General features: G+C 33.1%; 1 protein-coding gene across 1 annotated transcript in view; it reads right to left on the bottom strand.

Moving 5' to 3' along the window:
* The window catches only part of LOC126856895 (glutamate receptor ionotropic, kainate 2), a 129,609-nt gene extending 108,318 nt beyond the window's left edge, over positions 1–21,291 (bottom strand). The window contains exons 1-2 of the mRNA XM_050605876.1: positions 20,506–21,291; positions 12,390–12,687 (exon numbers count right to left, since the gene is read on the bottom strand). Coding sequence (XP_050461833.1) covers positions 12,390–12,462 — 73 coding nt within the window. The 5' untranslated portion in view covers positions 12,463–12,687; positions 20,506–21,291. The remainder of the gene's footprint in view (positions 1–12,389; positions 12,688–20,505) is intronic.
* Between the last annotated feature and the right edge of the window lie 213 nt (positions 21,292–21,504).

Genomic DNA, 21,504 nt, shown 5'->3' with positions numbered 1-21,504 from the left:
CGAAACTTGGTCATCTGGAGCACTTCCTCGTCGGTCGAGCACTATAGTTTGATGCATGCGACAGTCTGTTATAATTACTAGAATTTCAGACGTACAATGCGGAATGGTGACCTGTGCTTTACACGGATAACCGACCTCTTTAGCAATTTAATCCAAAGTTCTGCACATTTGGTTTGTGTACGTAACATTAATTGCATCTGTCTGACTCTCATCTTGTATTAACAGGCATGCATTATTAATCAATATTAGTTTATTTTAAGCAACATTATGTTTGGCAAAATAAAAGTTAGAATGAGATTTAAGGAAGTCGTAAAGTAAGAGAAAAATGTAAACCGCTTACTTTTATTAAAATATATATAAAAATACTAATTTATAATTGTTTTGTTTTTTATTTGCGATAAATAGAGGTAAGATTCTCCAAAATTGGTCTAATGATAAATATTCATAATTTTAATGGAAAAGAAAATAATTTAATTCTAATTTATTAATATTTATTATAACAATATCTGTATTTAAAATTTGACAAATATAAGTTAAGGCGAATAAGTGTACGTTGTTGGAAATGCAACAATTTCACGTCTTGTTACAAATGTTACAGACGCGACTTTATTCTTCTTTGTAACGTCGAAAACACTCGGGTCAGGCAGGCAGCCAGAAACTTACAGAAGAAAAATAGATAGTTTTGAGAAGTCGGTGGCATTTTCTGTTCCCTTTTTACAATGTAGTCTTTGCCCTGAGCGTAACATTCTCTTTTATTATTTATTGAAAAAACTATCGTACACGGAAAATTATTATATATCCGCTAGTTTTTTTTTTCCGTTTAAAAAAGTGACAGAAAATATATCTTGACAACTTCCTTTAAATCGTAAATAATAAATTTTATATTTTATATTTTTTAAATTTCTTATTCTGTTTTACAGAAAAAGATTGAGGGAAAAAAGAAAAAAGTCTTACAAGGAGAAAGTACATAAAATTGATTATTCTACTGACTTATTTAATTCGAGAAAGATTCAAGATCTTTTATTCACATTTAAGATATGCCAATAAAGATTTGTACAATTGTAATAAATCTGTGAGCGCGTTTCGCAAGGATTTACAAATCTGACAAGAGGATTCTCCAAGGAGGAGGATTACGCCCGCCCGCATCTGCTTATCGAGTTAGACCGAATTCGTGATGCTCTTTCCTTTTTTCGCATCGATATTTTATCTCGATATTTAGCCGCGTTTTTATCATTTCTCAAGTTCTAATGATTCCCCCATGGCAATCCGATCAACATATTTATATATAGACGCATGAGATTATGACCATAGACTATTCACGTACACACGCGTGTATATTGTGTGCACGTCCGTGACCGATGGCATTTCACAAATGTTCTCCACATAAAAGTCAATTTTATCGGATTTGTCGCGGGACAGAAGTCGCGGAAAAATTTTTGACGTATTTCGCCATATAAGATTTATAGTTCCCAACGGATAGGATGCGACTGAACGACATGTATTCGCCGAAAAGACGACGGCAGAGAAAAAGTATTTGCACAAATAATGGTAATCTAAACGAAATCAAGTTTAGCACTTGAATTTTAAATTATTAATGATTTCTTTCGCTATATTTTGCAGCAAGAAATAATGCAATTCTCTGTAAGCAAAATTTGCACTTCACTACTTTATCAGAGTACGGGCCATTTGCTGTAATATTGCCGTTGATTATCGCGATAAGCAAAAAAAAAAAAAGCTTGAATCACGACAAACGATTCGAAGGCGAGCCATGGAAGTCCGGCGCCATCGTAGATTTTGGCCTAGATACTGCGACCCTTAATGCTACGAAGTAAAAGTCGAAGTATCTGCATTGGCGCAAGATACAATGTAACGCAGTACGCCGCATGCCGTATATTAGGAGACACTTTTTGAATATCGTCGTAGAAAATACAAGAGACAAGTGGAAGTCGTTATCGATGAAAAATCATACTTTTTAAGCAAAAAAGAATTCGAGAGATGTCTCTTGACAAAAGCATTTTACTGAAATATATGACATGATTTACGTTTATATGCATAAAATAAATTTCTCCTTTTATTTTGTGTATTTTGCTCTTTCTTTATATTTCTTGCTATTATTTGTAAAAGGAGCAACATTAAAAACGACTCTTACGTTGATAAAACTTTGAAGTTCTATTCAGTGATGTACGCTTTATTATTTTAAAAGTAAGTTTCCGTTCTTTAACATATTAGAGAAATTTAGATCCCTAGCAACGTCCTTGGATAATTAGCGTCTGGAAATGTTAAACTTTATACATTTATTTAGGATAATAGCATTTAGGATAATAGCATAAGGTAAAACATATTTTGTTTTCCGTCTACATATTTAATATACTTGAAAAGTAAATTAAATTAACTTTTTCGTAACAAAATAATAAATCTTAAATGTGTAGATAATAACTATATTTTTAATTTGAGATTAATAATTGTTTTTTTAATATATATTATTTTTTTAATATACTAACTACATTTAACAATATTTAATTAAATTTTTAATTTGCGACTAATTAATTCATTAGCATTATTATTAATATTTTATCTTTGCCCTTTTAATTTAATTTGCTCTTTTAATTTTAAAATACACACGATTTACTCTATTATACTTAATTAAAATTTTAATTTATTTTAATATACATCCCTGGAAAACTATCTTGTAATTTGTATATATAATCTCTTTGTCTTAGAGATTGTCTTTATCATTGTCTTCAACAAAGCGTTATACGACAATACGCATTTCGTTGAGAGTCGCCCGTCCGCGTCCTTATTGAATACAGCTACGAAAAAAAAAATGCTTTTCTTGCATCACAAACTAAAACGGATTTCTCAACAAGACGAACTAGCTTTGTACAAGATCAGCAGACTGAACTCTTAACCAGAACAGAGAAAATATTATACTTTCGTCGCGTTTGAGATCAGAAAAAAAATTAAAATACATCATAAGTTAAACGTATTAAGGAAATTATTTGGGAGACTATAATTATAAATAAAATACATAGTTATTTAAATATATTGTTAATCAAATAAAATATATAAAAATATATTTTAGAATTTAATATACATATACATTATATTTAAGTAATTCTCAAAGGCTCAACTTCCTTTCTCTCTCTCTCTCTCTCTCTCTCTCTCTCTCTCTCTCTCTCTTTCCTCTCTTGTGTCCGAGAATTTCTATAAAACGCATTGAAAAAAATCGTTCTCCTCATTCTTCTCATCGTTGTGAATTATCCGCTGGCGATGTTTACGAGCAATTGATTATCGACGAACTCGCTCGTTAAAACGACGCGATGACGGTGCGTTGCAATGCGATGCAATCAAGCGCGTTGCAGGATATGGATCACAAGGCCCGGTATGCCGATACTTATCCAGTAGACATTCTGATATTGCAATTCAGCGTTTTGCACCGACTTCGTATATCCGACTCTATTCCGCCTTTTCCGCGTTTATCCGCACACGTATATTCGCATTCCTATATACATTTTGTGTTAGCGTACATGTACTTTCGCCTCCGTGCATTACCGAGAGAAAGCAAGATATCGTAGGAAGATATCGCTATGAGATTTGATAAACTGCCGACGACTCTGGCAAATAAACGTACGCTATACCAGAGACACGTTATATTTGCATGAAAATTGTTGGGTGTTCGATTATTGACATTCTGGGTCAAAATCTGAATTATGCATCGCGCCGCTCTCTATTTAATTATGCATGCATCCAGGAAAAAATTTATTTTTTCTAGCTTATAAATATTACTTTAAACGCATTAATTGCGCTTTTACGTTAGTTTTTACGCTTATCATCCTACGTATCATGCGCTACATGTCGTATAATTATACTTCATACCGAGATATCAATAATTGTCGTTACCCATGTTTATTTGAAAGATAAATCAATATTATTGCATTTCTATTAATTTCATATTCTCTTTGAAAACGATCAGTGTTTAATCTGCGAACACGCATCACAATTCAATATAAATATATGATATCAAATTCTTTATCATAGTTGATCAATAACTTATATTGTGTTCGATTTGTAAGTCATCTTGCATAACAGCGCTTACATTATAATAAAGTTATTTTAATGCGCGTATAATTGAAATAGATTTTGTAATAGAACATGAAAAAAATATCATGTATTATTAAAAATCTGTTGTTATAAATTGTTTATGCAAAATGTCATCAACGAGAAAGAAATTTTAATATTTAGATTAATTACAATATGACAACAAGCGTTTTAATAGCCGTTTTAATAGCCGCGTTCTATTTACATTCGTTCGCGTAAAAATGTTGAAAAATTATCTGTTTTGTCTTTCACAAATTTGCTTCTTTCTACAGTTATAACCGAATATATATGACAATATATTCTATACAAATAATTTTTGATGTAACATAACGCCGAAAAAAAATCGAGAAAATATTTGTCTTTTCTCTGAAAAAGGTTCATTGCCCAAAATTCTGCAGAAGCGTAATTATACAGTGGCATTTTATATATCACAATATAATGTCCAAATTTCAAAAATCTAATTAAGCATAAAAATTCTTTATCTGCATATTAAAGACCCTTTATAAATTTAATAGAATGTTTTTCTTAACAAATATAAGAACAAAAAACACATATGAAAAATCCCGAACAATTATATGTATAATATATATTCTTATATGTAAATTTCAAGTTTTTATAATACATGTGTGATAGAAATAATAATCAATTATATAATTCTTTAAATATTTATAAGTTTCTTTAAATCTTAGTATATTCTTTCTCTCTTTTTCTGAATTTTAGAATCTTTAAGTCTTTAAATATTAAAAAAATTTGTTAAACTACAAATTTTATTTTTATTTGCAAAAATTTCTCGGTCAATTGTATCGCCACAGTAGCATAGAGAGTGTGAATCACACATAGCGCGTCGTTGTAAAAGACAGCAGATATACGGCAAACGAGCGCGCGAAACTCTCGACTCTTCCTTACCGCCTTCGTTTATCGTTCCCTGTGTCATGTCAGCTCCTATTGCAACTCATCTCGCGGTCATGATAAATATGTGAATAAAACGCGTATGAAGTTACATCATATATGTTTTACGTAAGCGCCGTAACGGCCGGTAAGAAATTCTGCGGGCGTCTTACGATCAAGTACGATCTCTATACTTCTACGCGAGAAATTGCAGTCACGGTCGTCAAGGGGAATATCATCCTCGGTGCATGCGCACCAAAGTATTTCAGATGCATGTGTGTGTATAAACACGCCACCGATCTTGCCACGTGATGAGTTATCTCGTTTTTCCGGCAGTCTGCGCGTGAAAATCTTATTGTGTTGCGAACACTCGAGCCAAATGGAAAAATCAATGCTCGAGATATTGGAGAAAATAAGTCAAAAAGAATAAATAGGTACGTGAAAATAAAATCTTAATAAAATAAAAAAAACTTAATAAAACCCGATAACGAACCTGTCACATTATCAGATGAATAGAATTTATCTTTTGCGATTGTCCTTGAAAAAATAAATATCAAGAAATATCATTGAGCAAAAAGGCAGGAAGTTTTCAATTTTATGATAGTCCTTGATATAACAATGATTATTTTTATTTATTTTTATGTCTTTGGAGAATAAATACTTCTCGAAGCTGTCCAAACATCGCATGAGGAATAAATAAAAGTCACGTTTACACAGTCCGCAAATAATGTTTCTATATTTTGCATTCCAAAGATCTCGCTCAAAAAGTCAAAACTTTTCGTTCGATGAAGAACGATGATGAGAAACGAGAACGAGTCAAAGCTACTTCTCTGAAAGATCTGTTTTAAAATTGATTATTTTACTACGTCTAGCAATATTTGCAAGAATATATATATTTTTGCGAACGCAGCATCGAAGAAATATTTTCTTTAAAGTATTCGCTACAAGCTCTCTTGTATAATTGTCAGCGTGCATTTGTATTGACTATTAATACATCAAAGTAATATATAAATACATAACAGTGCACAGTGTGTATATATATAACGCCTTCGTTATTATATTTACAACACCCAGAGCGCCAATCAACGTTTAAAATATATTTTTATCGCCTTATACAGAGCACATTCGATTAATATATCGGGCCAACTTGTTATCTCGACAAAAGGCAAAATCTCTTTGTCACTTTCCGCTTTACTTTTTACTACTTGGTTGAAATCATCGTGTTAATTATTTATTTCTTTTAGTCGCGCTGATGTGCCAACCCTCGCGGCACAAAAATGACGCACAAGCAGGAAAGAGAATTAAATGCGAATAAAATTATTGGTCGTGTGTTTTCATGCTGAGACACGCGAGTCGCAGCACTATCGCACTCCAGGGAAATTGCTATGCGATGGTCGCTTGTTCGCCGAGAAAATAGGGTACAGTTAGAAAACTCGTTACACACGACGAGGAGAAACGGAAATGTCGAATGTAAATCGTGAATTTGGTCGGTATTAAAGTGAGAATGACAATCGAATCCTCATTTAACACGTATTGTTTTTCGCAACAACAAAATTGCAGATAGGATAAATAAAAAAATAATAAAATCTAGATAAATATCTTTGAATGCCATTTAGCTATGAATCAATATAAACAAAAAATATAGATTAAAGGAGAAATTAATAAAATTTGAATGCGTGGTAATATTCCATTCAATTCTGCTTGAGATTATACGCGTGAACCGAGCAAAAGTAGTTGTGCATGTGTGCATGCAAAGCTTTTCAGCTATGGAAACGCGTACGCAAGCGTATTTCACATCGAGCGAATGATATTACAACGCGATCTTATCATCATTTTATAACGCTTATTAACTAGAAATGTATCGCGTTGTATAGAATATATGCATTAACGCTCCCAAATTACCTTTCCCAATTATTCCATTTCATGCTTAATGAATAATATTTCCCGATTTATGTTTGCGACTAATTTTATTTCTCCCATCCTCACGTTCCTCTAATTTCCAATTGCATCCTCTGAAAAGAATTTTTTATTTTCTTTTAATGTATAACGAGATACACACACACACACACATATATGCACCTACGTATTCAGGATTGTGAAATTCAAATGCGAATTGAAAAGTTGGAAACTCACTTGATAAAATAAAGAACTGCTTGACGCAAACGGTCTCGTCGAAAAAAAAAAAAAAAAATTACGCGATCAAAACTTTCCCAATGATCCTGATGATCCTTCAAGCGTTCCTCGCGATTTTTTGACCGACTGTTCTTTTCGTAAATGGCGAAATCGAGCGTGGCAACGCGCGAGCCGGAGACGACGAGCCGGAAGCAGTTACGTTCGTCGAAACGAGGATTCATCGACTGCCTCCTCGTCGATTCCTCGAGCTCGATTATCGACGAGCGTATGTTCAAGGAACGGAGAATTCGAGGGAAAGAGCATCTCGAAACGCGCAAAACGAGCGAGCGAGAATTTTCCGGTTCTTTATGGAAACTACTTAGACAAACGATAGGATCTAGTAGAAGTCGCTTCAAGTAATTTTCACCCGGCTTTAATGGAAGAACTCGGTGCTGGTAGACGATAAGGATGCCTTATCGATCTGTCCGCCGAAGCCCGATGACTTCATCGGCACGCTGTCGTCGATCCCTTTTAGCTCGTGCGCAAAAATTATGTCCCTTCTCTTCGCGCGGATCTCTTTTATATCTCTCTTTACAGTATTACATCGACTGTTGTAATTAATACTATGATATTATAATCAAACAGTATTAATATTATAATTGCGCGCCATATAATATATTACGTTTGAAGGAAATTCAGAAGCGTGAGCTTTCACGAAAAAGTAATAACTTGCACGTACGCCATTATCTCTTCACATTTCAACGTTGACGTGACGTACAATTTCTGTAAATTCTCAGCGACACAGACTTCAGTTCCAGTTTTATATTTTCAGCATGATAAAGAGAAATATGTATTATTATTATTACTATTATTATTACTATTATTACATATAAATGTACATGGAAAAAAATTAAATAAATATTTTTTCTATTATTTATAATATCCGAAAAAATGCAACTTTACAAAATCAATGTAATTATGAAAAATTATATTAAAATCATTATTCAGTTATTAATACAGAATATTTTCGCAATAATTGAACTCTTATTTGTGAAACGAGCATTCTTTAAACTGCATACTTTTTAACTAAACTTTCGAGCACATTATAATTCTTTGCTGCGCGCGGACAAGTTATAAATCCTTAATACTGTCAACGCACGACGGCGATTTACTTTCTGAATAGGGAAGTTTATTAAGCTCGTCTCTATATTCGCCTCTGTACAAGCGGAAGTTTTTTTTTCTACCGCCGCTAACTTGTAGGCGTTTACTTGGTGCTTTGCATGTGTACATTTTTCGCGGAGTTAAAAATTTTTTAGCTTGCTGAGCGAGAGATTATAGACTTGTGATACCTTCAAAGTGCGATGTATCGGCGAATGACTGCGACGATAATTTTCGTACATGAATGTAACATTGATTTATCACAGAACAATTTCTAAAATTTAAATGGACTCTAGTCAAATTTCTCATAAAAAATCATAAGTTTCAATTTTCTTCTATAAATCGAAAAAAAGTAGATTATAATATCATGTTTTAAAAACGCGATTTCAAGAGAAATTAAATGATAAAAAATGATAGAAAAAAATTTAAACATATAATTAAAACAAAATAATAATAATAATTAAAATAAAAGTATAAGAAATTTTAAGACTTATATGATGGTCATAAATTGTGCAAATATAAACTTTATTAAGGAGAATGCATTATCTAAAAAAAAAAAAACAATAAAATATAAATTTTTATTGAAACTGCGAATTATTCATCGTATTAAAGGGAATACGTCATATTCGCGACTAAAGCACTTGTCATAAATCTTTCACGACAGTTGATTTAGCATTGCATACGCAAATCGTATCGGTCCCACTTCACGGAAAAATACGAGAGCGACTGCATTTACAGTCCTATCCTAGCGCGGTGTTTGCTGAAGATATCTTGATCGTTATCGAGCATTCGCGCTCCCGTGACCTTTTTCTTTTTCACCATTTCCGCTCTGCGATGTCATTCGGGATTACGTTAATCTGCTCGCCTCGCGCGCGCGCGTGCATCCCGTGCATGGGTTATAAAATCACAAACAAAAAAAAATTCTTTGCGGAAACGTTACACAGTGATATGAGCATCGCATTGATATCGCTCTGTATACCTGCATCTATATACCATAATTTACTGCGTGTAATGTTGGCGCTGCAAGGGTGCTCCTTATTTCGTTTTGATTTCGCGAAGAGAGCCCTTAATGATATTCTCTTAGAGCATAGATGATCGAAGATTTGCATGCGAGATGCGGGCGTACAAATAATAAAATTTATGATCGTGTCTGCCATTGATGGTTCTCAGCGCAACATTAAGTGACTTGCATTTTGATCGAATGCGACACTCGATGGGCGCATATCGATGGCTCAATAATTTCCTCAGTAAGTTATATTTTCAACAGATATAATAATAACCGGTTTTTTTCCTAGAGCTCGCAAATGTCTGTTTTTCGAGAGGATTATCGATAACTTGCGGTTATTCCGGAATAATATTATTACGTGAAACTGCATCGTATACGAGAAAATTAAATAGTTTAATGTTAATGAAATCATGAAAATTTAAAAAATTAAAACACTTTTGAAAATATGAGTTTATCCTGGAAACTGTTTTATTAACATTTGAAGATAGAATAAATAAAGTTAAAAAAGAATTAATAAATATGTCAAAAAATATGTAAAAAAAATTTTTGAACATTTATGATATATATGAATAAACATATCAAGTTTGAAAAAAAATTTTAACCCATATCCATATTTGAAATGATTTGTTGAGCTATACGTAAAATGATTGCAATTTTACTAAATTTTGTATAGAGTTGAGATCGTTAACAGCACATTGGCCATAAATGTATTAATAACATTCCGATTTTGTTTTATTAATTATACGAGTAAATACTTTTAAAAAACAACAATTTTATTTAACGAGTTGTGGAAAATATGAAAAATGTAACAAAAATGCCTGACAATAAATAATAAAATACGCTGGAATATAAATAATAAATTAACAAATAAAATTATTATATGGACATTATATGTACATGTACATTTTGTTATATATTTATAAATTCTTAATAATTAATATTTTTCTTAAGTTATTTTTTTATTTAGTTCTATCATTATTCCATAAATTTTTACACATTTGCATTTAGATTCAAAGAGACAATACATTTTATATATATTATCAATAAATACAATTAATTATATAATCTGCTTTATATTTTATAAATATTAAATGCAAATATATTGTGCATATTAAATAAATCTTGTATTACTTATTAATTCATATTACAGAAATTTTAAGATTAATGAGCCAAAGGAATTTTAAATTAATCCATTTCTCTTTTTTTCGCAGTTATCTATAAAAGTCTTGAAAAAACTATTCTATCTTTTTTATTACTGAAAGATGCAGAGCGAGTTTTTTACTTTGCATAACGACCCGTACACGTATCTATTATTCGAGAAAGAGTCATGTAACTTCTATCTCCGAGATTACTGCATATGATATGTGTGTTTGCACTATTATAATTCAAAATTTTTTTCATTTTCTCTCTCTCTCTTTCTTTTTTCTTTTGTAATATGTATAAAAGAAAAGAATTAATTTTTCCCTTGGCACCACATGGCCGGCTCTGATTTATTTAGCATAGTCCTTATATTTACGTTCGCGTTACACGTTCGCAACTTTCCGACGCGTATATTAGGTGAGTAATTGATATTTCAATTACATTTCCCAATGCGAGAAAGATTATGGTAGCGGGCATGAATACATAATATCCCTCGTATTTTCTTTGCGGTCTCGCGATCTCTCAGAGATGCGCGGCGCGTCGAGATGCCGCGAAGAGGATTCCTGGTCCCTCCGGGGACACCTTATTTTCTTTCGGGTTTCCCATTCGTCTCACATAAGACGCGCGCGCTCCGTCTGACAAGTCTTGGCTCGCTTTATCGTCCTCTCTTCATTCTCACAACGACATCATAGGAAATTGCGGACAAGTTTCCCTCGAGGTGGTTGCCCCGCAGAAATTCAACCAATTAGATCGACGGAAAACTTTCCTTCGCCGTCAGACTTAACTGGCGAGCAACGACAGCAGCCTCGAGCTCTGCTCTCGGATCGCGTCGCGTTACGTATGTGTGCTTGTGTATGTCTATATAAATGAATACCGTGACGCACACACGTCAGAGTCAAAGCTCAGCATCCCACGCACGGACACGTTTGCCCTACACCCACGCGAACGCCTTCGGAATACTAATGAGGCTCCCATACTGATAAAGTCGCGAGTGGGGGCGGTAACAGGTGAAGATTCGATCCCGGCGCTCGCGTTGTACTTAGCAGCTCGGTACTCTGTAATTCCGAACCGCGGTGCATCTACCTGTCGCACTGGAACGTAATCACTCGGCGGAAAGTTTCGGTTAAGTTCGCGGCCTATGACGCGGAAAAAGTTTACAGGTAGAGAAACTCGAAGTCTGAGACTGATTTGCGACTGACTGACTTGCAAGACTGTGGCAAGTTCGCAGAGACTTGGACACGCGAGAAAACTTGTGTCTTCTACTAGACGTTTCAACGCGAGAACATTTAAATGATAATTTTAAGAATTCGTCCATTATCTTTAATATATTCTACATCAAAGATAATAATTAAATAAATATGTATCGCATATAATTAATAATGATAACATTTTTTTTATTTTCCTGACAATGTCATCTTTTCTCAGACATTTAATTCATATCACATCCACTTTATTTCTCGTTATCGCAGACTCGCTCATTTGCTATTGTATTTGCGCAAAAATCATATATATAGTACAACGTAAATCCTACCGTACAATTGTTCGTAGAAATCTTTTTTGCGGGCATATAACAAAAGACTGGATAATTTTACGTAGATGCCAAACTAATTGACAATCCAAGAGCGCAGTTCGTTTTTTGTACTTTGACAGCTTGTGATATGCGCGAAAATCATAAGTCACAAGGAAGTCATAAGTCAATAGAAATAAAAAACACTGCTTGTTAACTTGCAAAAATATTTTCGCAGAGCATAAAAACGTATAGTTTTAACAAGAAAGAGTAGAATGACAAATTTTTTATCCTAAAATTTTATATAATGTTTTGTGAACAATTTTTAGTAAATTAATAATTATTAATTATTTTAATAAATACTGTTTATTAAGTAATTAAGTTAGAAGGTGAATTATATAACGGAACTATTATAAATCATAGCACTCGAATCTTGTTCACCTGAATAAGCTAGAAACTAATATATAAATTGATACTCACCGATTCTAATGACCGGCGGCAGCGACATGGCAGTGGTGATCGAAATAACGATTATGGCGAACAACAATGCCATCGTGTTCGACGTGAAGACAGTTCGCACTTGGACGGCTATGACATCGTTCGTGCGGATTTCCCGTAAGATAAAGCGCAATAAAGGAAAGAAAAAGAAGAAATCATAGATATATGCGAGGTTTCTCCGCTCTCACCGACACTTTAACACCGAACTGCACATTCTCAAAGACTCGTCGCACGTCGGAGAGGATTCTTAGATGACCATCATCTTCCGTGCGGGCACAATCTGAAAATGGAAAACGGAAACTTGAAATATAATACGAAAGCGAAAAGCGTTCAAATAAATCGCAAGATCGATGTAAGATGATATCCATTTTAATAGATAAAAAAATGAAAAGAGATTGAAAGAGCGACAGATTGATTTTAATAAAAAGCTGTCATAACTTGCAGATATGCACGTAGATAACTAAAATTTTTACAATATTTTTCGCTCTCTTGTGTACGCTTATAAATATATTGAAATATCACTAGTATTTATTCATTAATATACCATATTCTGGTATATTAGTTCTGGTATATTAATTCGCTTAATAAGCATTTACTGAAGAAAATAATGCAAGCGTAACATAATCTAATATCAGGACCTAACTAGTCCAGTGATATGCAGTCAGCCATAGGCTATAACTTCTCGCTGGAAAGTTAATTGCTAAATGGTTATCACGATTCTGTGCGATTTTCGAAAATAACATCCAGTAGATTACTGTATTTATAATTTCCAATCAAAACGAAAAATATACGATTAAAAATGCAATTTATTAAATGTAATTTTAGAAAATTTAAATATGTTCGATTATTGGTAGAAGCAACTTTAAACTTTTGTTTTTTGTATTTTTAATTTTTATTTAAAATAAATACGTTTATTTGTATATGTATACATATATACATATGTACATGCACACCTACACGCACGCACACGAACACAAAGAGAAAGAGAGAGAAAGAGAAAGTAGTGTATAAATAGTACATATTAAAAAAAATAAACTAATTTCATTAAACTAATTTAACCTTTATATATACATATATATATGGGGAATATGTTTTAATTTAAGTGAATAAAATTAAGAAAAAAAGAAAGAGTTTTTCCTTTTCTTAAGATAATTTGCAATAATGTTACCTATATATATATATATATAGCACACGATATCTCTACACTCCAAAGCTTGCAATTTAGACAAGGTTGGGAAACATTGATCTACATTTTTTAACATAGTCACTATGGTAGTGCGTCAACATTGTTAGAATCAGGGTCCAGTTTACTTTTATTTGTGCCTCGAAGAAGGCGAGAAAAAGGGCGACGGTATGGTCTCCGGAGTGAAATCGCACCGTAGGTTTCTACTCTCGGAGGTGCATTTTCCATAGGGGAGATGGGAAAAAAAGGAAGCCCGGCTTTTAACCTACCCGGTAGATACGACCCTCTGCCGTTACGTCGAAGATACCAAAAGGGAGAAGAGAGAAAGGGAGAAAGAGAGAATCTCTTTCTTTATTTCGGAAGCGCGATTCGGGAGGAGTTTTTCGGTCCTGCTACGATAATATCACCCCGTGTCGCGACTCTATCTCGACGTACACATACGTACGTACTTCGTTGTGTCGCGCGACAATGACTTTGATCGCTCTAACGCGACAGAGTTCGTACGTATTTAAAACTGCGTTACGAGAGAAAAAATATAGTTGAATCAGATGGAATTTTCTCAACGTGCGGGAGAATTTTCTTCTACCTCAATGACATTTTGCGAGAGCAAATTACGAGAAATGCCGCGGAGAACGCCGAGAGATACAACGGCCTAATAATTTCCTTCGTGAAATAGCTGACATTGGAGTTTGCGAGCGGCTCGAAAATTTCGATTCCACACTACGTCTCTGATCACATTCATTATTTTCTCAGTCCACAATTAACATTGTTACCGTTTAATATATACTGGCGCACAATCTGCGCTTTTTTTATCTCTGCTAATATGTATTAGCTGTTTAAATATTTCATTAACAATCTGCTAATACCATCGTTATCTCGCTGATAAATGTTTTAATGTGCATAGAATTATTTATTATTCATGCAATTATCTAGTTTGCCAGTAATATCGATATATTTACTTGATTATATACTGGCACAAGTTATAGGCCGTGATTATTGATCATTGATTATTAAACATATGGATACGAATTCAATTACATACGTTGTTATCTACCAGATGCAACCATGTCGTTGCATTATGCGAATTCAAATAATGTGAAATTCGATCGCATGGTCCACCCACAAATTGACGAAGCTAATTGACTTTGCTCAATAAATTGTTATAGATATCAATTGATTGTCATTAATTGAAAGTCTTGATATCGTATCACGTGTGCTCGCATTGATTTCTCACCGTAGATTACGGTGTACAATTTGTGGTGCACGTATCGTATGATGCGCAAAATAAATCGAATCGAAATGTGAACCGGGAAGGCAAGCGCTCGGTGCCAATATTTGACGATTGAAAAACTGGCCGAACGAATAAACACACGCTGCTCTATTCATTGAATAGAGGCACCCTCCTCACGGGAGCGATGGTTCTCGGCCGCTGTTTTGGTGTCGATGCCGTATGCAGCTCACGCTTTTGCCATTAGAGTTAGCGTAAATGGATTTCAACTAACCCAATTTAGCCTGCGGGGGTAACTTTACTTCTCTCTCTTTCTCTCTTTGTGTGTTTGTTGCGAGGTTTTAAGCGAGCCGTTCAATTATATAGGTGTGTCTGTTGAAAACGGCTTTTTTTAATTTATCCTTGGCCTCATGCTGATCATCCATACGGCATTTGCTTTTCTTTCCTTCTTTACAGTCCTCTTTTGATTCAAAGATTTTAGCAAAACCGCGCTTTACACACACATCGTCGCTTTGTTAAAAATTTAATCAACACACGGCGAAAATATATTTTAAAATTATGCGCATTTTTTTGCAAACATTACAACGCTAAAACATGCACAATGAAGGGACATTATGACGAATTATAAGCAGCGCGAGAGATATTTTATTTTATGAATTATTTTTAAAATTTGAAGCGCAGATATATTCTTTAATGTATACTTTTTAAAATATAATTATTATATTATCTAGAGAAAATAATTTTACTTTGCCAATTAAAATTGCTTATATAATAGATAAATAAAATTAATAAAACAATAAAATAAAATTAACTAATTAATTAATTAATAACAACAATAATAATAGAGATTTTAATAAATGTTGATTTTTTTACATACGATTACAAAAATATACGTAGATTATCCGTTGACGGACGCTTATTTATTGCAGTGACAGTTAAGAAATTTTTAAAATTGAATGTTTTTTAGAGATAAAACAATATCCACTTTTCTTTGCAGTGGATAAAATTCCGCGTAAATGCTTTTTATTGTCAATAAAAACCGCATCACTTCCGCTTTTTATAGGTTTTATGATCGAAAAAAATTCACCGGTAGAGAGGATAATATTTTAGATCGTAAATAACTGATAATTATATGATTTATATATATATATATATATATATATATATATATATATATATATATGTAGAAATTATTTTTTTGCAATCATTTAGTTTTACAGTTTTATATGTCCATTGCACTATCGTGCAAGAAGTAACTTTAAGTATATGTTATCTGGTGATAAAATAATTGAAAAATATATGTCATTGTTTTCTTAAATATTTTACGGGTTCCAACTTTAATATGTTCGAAATAAACAATTTTAACTATAATATTTATTATCGCAACATTAATTTTCGTTAAAATTAGATGACAAGTGTCAACAGTATAGAAATGATTAAATGATGTTTTAAATCATTGCTTCATCAGAACTAATTTTGCTTATTATATGAAATATGCAAATTTATTCTTCTTTTAATATGCTTAAAATATTTGCATAATATACAAATATATGAGATTTTTTTGCTGCAATGAAAAATGTAAATATACTATAATTTCGCGATATCATTAGATTGATAATCGTTCGTTTCACTAATTACGCACAATGTACAACGGACACTATTAAATTAATATTATATTATATAATATTTGTCGTAATATGTTTTAAATATTCTCTCTAGTGATATATTTAATATTAAAGTAACTTTAAATGTGTTTTATTTTTTATTTGATCATAAAATAATTACTTGACGGTAAAATAAAAAGAGATATATATCATTGTTCCTAAACACTTTACAGATTGCAGTTCCACCGCGCGAGGACTTAAATAAATAAATTTTATTACGAAACGGAGTCACAAGAGAGAAACAGACTACATTTACACGTCACTTTCTTAATCGAGTTTAATAATATCCGTAGTTCTTAAACTGGCTAATCACAAAGCTATTTTTTTATTTTAATAAAATGTGTGATTAGCCTGCCTTAGAGGATTACGGATGTTATTAAATCCAATTAAGAGTGAGCGTAGTCATAGATAAGCAAATTACTGTCAGCAAATTAATGTCATGCTAATAGCGACGTCAAAAATTTCAGAGGTAAAAATTGAAGCGTATTGTAAAGAAACTATCAATCAGTCAGATTTAACGATTGTTCACAGAACGCACACGATATTCCACAGACTTTAACTTCCGTTCTCTTCTTGTTTCATTTTTTTTCTCGCTTCGCGAACGAGATCGCGATAAATTTCTAAAAATTATCGAAGCGTAAGGGTAGCGTGTAATCTATGTCGCGTCAACGATACATTGCCTTATGAATGAATGCGCGGTGGGCGGTTGCGCGATTAATAATGCGTGCGACGGTGTCAGCGAGAATTTCATAACTTCCACATTTGAGGAGATTCAGGAGGAAGGTGCGCACCATCATAGCTGCGATTTAACGGTTGCATAACGAAGAAACTGGTAAATGTTTAATCGATAATTTTACCATCGCGCGTTCATGACGTTCTCAACTCTAATAAATGAAATTTTTCAAGCAGTTTGCAATAATATTTGATTTTTCAGATCGAAAAAAAGATGATAGATTTTAAGATACAATTGTTGTGAATAATTTTTATATTTAAGAAAAATTTTTTTACTTTTATGTTTTTAATTACCATATACATTTTATATGTCTTAAATCCATCGTGATGATTGCAGTAAAGAGAGACATGGAATATCAACAGCTGCGTGAAAATTTTAAAAGCGAATGCAGATTAGAAAATTATGAATTTTCAACACGTAGCGTCGCTTTCAGGAAACATGCGCCTCGGAAACGTCATTTATGTCATGTCGCGAGACGGAAAAATATAGAGAAAGAGGGAAGAAATGTCGTTTGCCAGCGCATCTTGTTTGTCGCGATTATTTTAGAAAGGTGTACAACGCGCGCGAGGTGCGCGATTCAGAAGGTCGAGGAAAGGCGCGAAGGATACTTAAGGTAGAAGAGTTGAAGAGACGCGTCGTTACATTACACACTGTGGGACTTTATCGTGTTATACAATTCACACGCGCGCGAAACCCACCCTTCTCACGTGGAAGCCCGACGACGCTCTTCGGGGAGCTTCTCTTTGCGAATAGGAAGTAAGCGCGCGACAAAAGGGACCGGCGCTCGGCATAACGTATTCGTTTTCAACTAAAAATGTGTAAAACGCAGCATTAAAAGTGCTCGTGACTTTTTCCGAATTAAAACAGCAATTTGGAATAAAGCGATTCCGAGCAGTTTCATTAACCTGCAAATTTTATTCGAGTTTATGTTTTGAAATAGCATAAATAACGAAAAAAATTGAATACAGTATCGATTTATAATAATCTAGCAGCAAAATGAAAACGTAAATAATTAATATGCTAATAATTATTATGCAAATTTTATGTATATCGCAAACAATATAAAAGGCTTTTTTAATGTATGGCGCACAATACATTTTCCAGTCCTCATCATTTAATTGTATATCCTTACATATTTTACTTGTTTGTTCGAAAATGTCGATCGAAAAATATTTATCCAAACGATATATTTTCTTCATTAATTTTTTATTATATTACCGTTTTGCTTCTATTATATTATTCAATATATATATACAATGTAAAAATAAACCTTCTATATTGTCTGCATAAATTTACATAGTTTATGTGAACGAAATAAATTCTCATTAGTATTAATCAAAATTATTCATCATACTCACTGACAACTTATTAAATGCGAGGTCTATGCATATGAAATATGCTTATGAATTATAATATATACATTCCAAATACTATATATATAAGTGCCATAAATGTATCATTTAACTTGTAATTGAATAATGTATTCATGCATAGTGGATGTATTTAATATTTAAATTAAGGATAAGAACACACACAGACACATTTGTAATTTATTCCTTAAATCGATTTAAATGTATTAAATGATAAAACGCTCAAAATTTTATATGTACATTAAATTTTGTTTTTACTTCCTGTTATTATATCGAATGAAATAATTATCATAAATGTTATTAAAAAATTATTCACAACATTTTAATGTATATGAGATTTGTATGAGTGCAAGAGGTATTCTGATCAAATAAAAAATGATATTTGTAACATCGAAACAAAAGTAACATAACATTTATAAGATTACTCCCCCCCCCCTCACCTCTCATTGCATAAAAAAGAAATAAGAAAATGATAATAATGTTAATATTTTATTGCAAATAAATGATAATTATTTGATTTCAATTTGAAATTTAATTTGATTAACTTGATTACATAACATGTTTAGAAAATATGTTTTGAAAATCAAAATATGATGCTTACAATCCTTTTATAAGATTTCGAAAAAAAAAAAATTACAGATAAAAACAATAAAAATAAAAGAGTAGATCAAACAACGTGTAAAAAATGGTTTTGAAATTTCAAAACATGTGAGAGAGTTCTGTTGATATTAAATTGAAACAGAGTTATATAATGCAATAACGTATGACAAAATGGCAAATATACAGAAAAAGTAAAGACAAATAAAAATTTTAATTAAATTATTAAAATATGAGATTAAAATTATTGATAATTTAATTAAGTGCGATGAGCAGATATGACTTAGCGAATATAATTAAAGTTTACGTAGCTTCATCCGACAACGCATACAGAGTGCATACAGAATGAAAGAAGAGAAAAGAAAATGAGAGTGAGAAACAGGATAGGAGAACGAAGAGTATTTCAGCCGTCGTAAATTGTTCATTAATTGTCATATGATCGGAAATTGCATGGCATTTGCGGATATCATTACATTTCGAATTGAATCGTATTGTAACCATGAACAATGTTAACACACTTAATCGTATCAATGGAACGTTGTGATAATGATTATGATTAATGACTGCGCCTCGACGTCTATTATTCTAGGCCACATGGATTAGCAACGATTTCATTATCAAGCAAATGGTTTGTAAACGTCAACGGGAACTAAATCAAACATATTTACTCGAAAGGCCATTCTAAAAAGTCCATCATTATTTATTCTTCATATATTTGAAACTTGAATACGTATCCTCTCTCAAAAATTTTATAATATACTAAAATCTTGTATTTATGAACTTGCCATATTTTGAAAAATTTGCTCATTAGCAAAGCCGATAGCCACGAATTGTGTGTGATACTGTACTATATATTATTCTCATTCTTTTTATTGCATCATCACTTTCACGTATGCATTGTGTATTTGAAAATATTTCGAGATAAAACTTTTACTTAATTTTAAAACTCGTTATGAGGTAGAAAAAGCTGTATGATTTTCAATGATATAAGCATTTTAATTGTATAAAAAAATAATGAACATTTTTTCGTTTCTGATTTAGATTTTAAAAACATTGAATTTCTTTCAGCTTGTGAATATATAAGTTCAAATTATATATAAATAACACTAAAAGCAATAAAAGCAAAATCTGTTTTTTTTTCTAAGATGATAGAATTATTGTTGTTAATTGTAGCCGATAAAAACTACTTTATGTCATTTTTCACTTAAAATTATAAAAGCATCAAAGACTTTATATTTCCTCTCGAAACACCCTACGCATGAATTTTTCCACTACTATCCAATTTTCTCGATATAATAACTGGTAACTCGAGATAACACTCACGCGCGTCTATGCGACGTAGAAGGTGTCAATACACCTCACGAGACTCGTCCTGCACAGCATGATTGCCATCGACGATCCTCACGTTGAAAAGGCGAGACGCTTCGCTCATTCGCTCGAGTCGATTGAGGATCGCCCGACGATGCCCTTAACATTCCAATGCGTCTCCTTTAATCTTCGACGTGCTCCAACAACTCTGCACTTTGCTCATAGAGTTACCTCGATCTTTCTCACATACTCAGACGATCGAATCTTATCGCGCTTTTCCCGATTTTTATATCGCTCGTTCATTCCTCACTGCTATGAGTATAAAAATCCACGTCATCTTAGTCGCCTTATCAATATATTCGCGTCAAAGCGCTCTTAAAAAAGATATATTGAAGAATCTGCGCTTGTTCAATGACAGAATCTCTATCGTTGAGATTTAAAACGTATATGTGATCGATCGATCTTTTCTTTCAGAAGATCACAAAACTCGAGCAATCCGACTTGCGAGATCGGAGCACGGTTTTTTCGAGATTAAAGTCTCCTTTCAATCGAGACGCAACATCATTCATCCGTACGATGACAATTCTTGCCAAGTTCCACGCACGTCGCAATCACTCTCCGAAGAATCTCGAGATCGCGAGAATCGATCGTTGAATATCCGATCGTTGAACGATTCGAAGCATCCCGGCTTCGGACGCTTCGTCGCGGCTTTCCTCGGAGGAACGTCGAACTTATTTGCAGTCACACACTAGGTCATGCGAGTCTTCCCGACCGGCTTGCGAGAACATCCACGCGCGCGACGATGACAAGAATCACCCCGTTTTACGTACGCGCGGTCCGACGATCGCGAGAGACGCGCGGGCACTGGCTGCGCGAGAACTTACCGCCACCCCCGGACGAGTGCGCGGACAGCCAGTGCGGGGTAGTGGGTGGCTTTCGAGGGTGGCTTGAAAGGGGTGGTTGTATGATGGAAAGAGAGAGAGAGAGAGAAAGAGTGAGAAAGAGCGATGAGGA

Source organism: Cataglyphis hispanica, chromosome 20, assembly GCF_021464435.1.
Source record: "Cataglyphis hispanica isolate Lineage 1 chromosome 20, ULB_Chis1_1.0, whole genome shotgun sequence".
Taxonomy (NCBI): Eukaryota; Metazoa; Arthropoda; class Insecta; order Hymenoptera; family Formicidae; genus Cataglyphis; species Cataglyphis hispanica.
The sequence above is the reverse complement of the archived record's forward strand: the minus strand, read 5'-3'. Positions and strand labels throughout refer to the sequence as shown.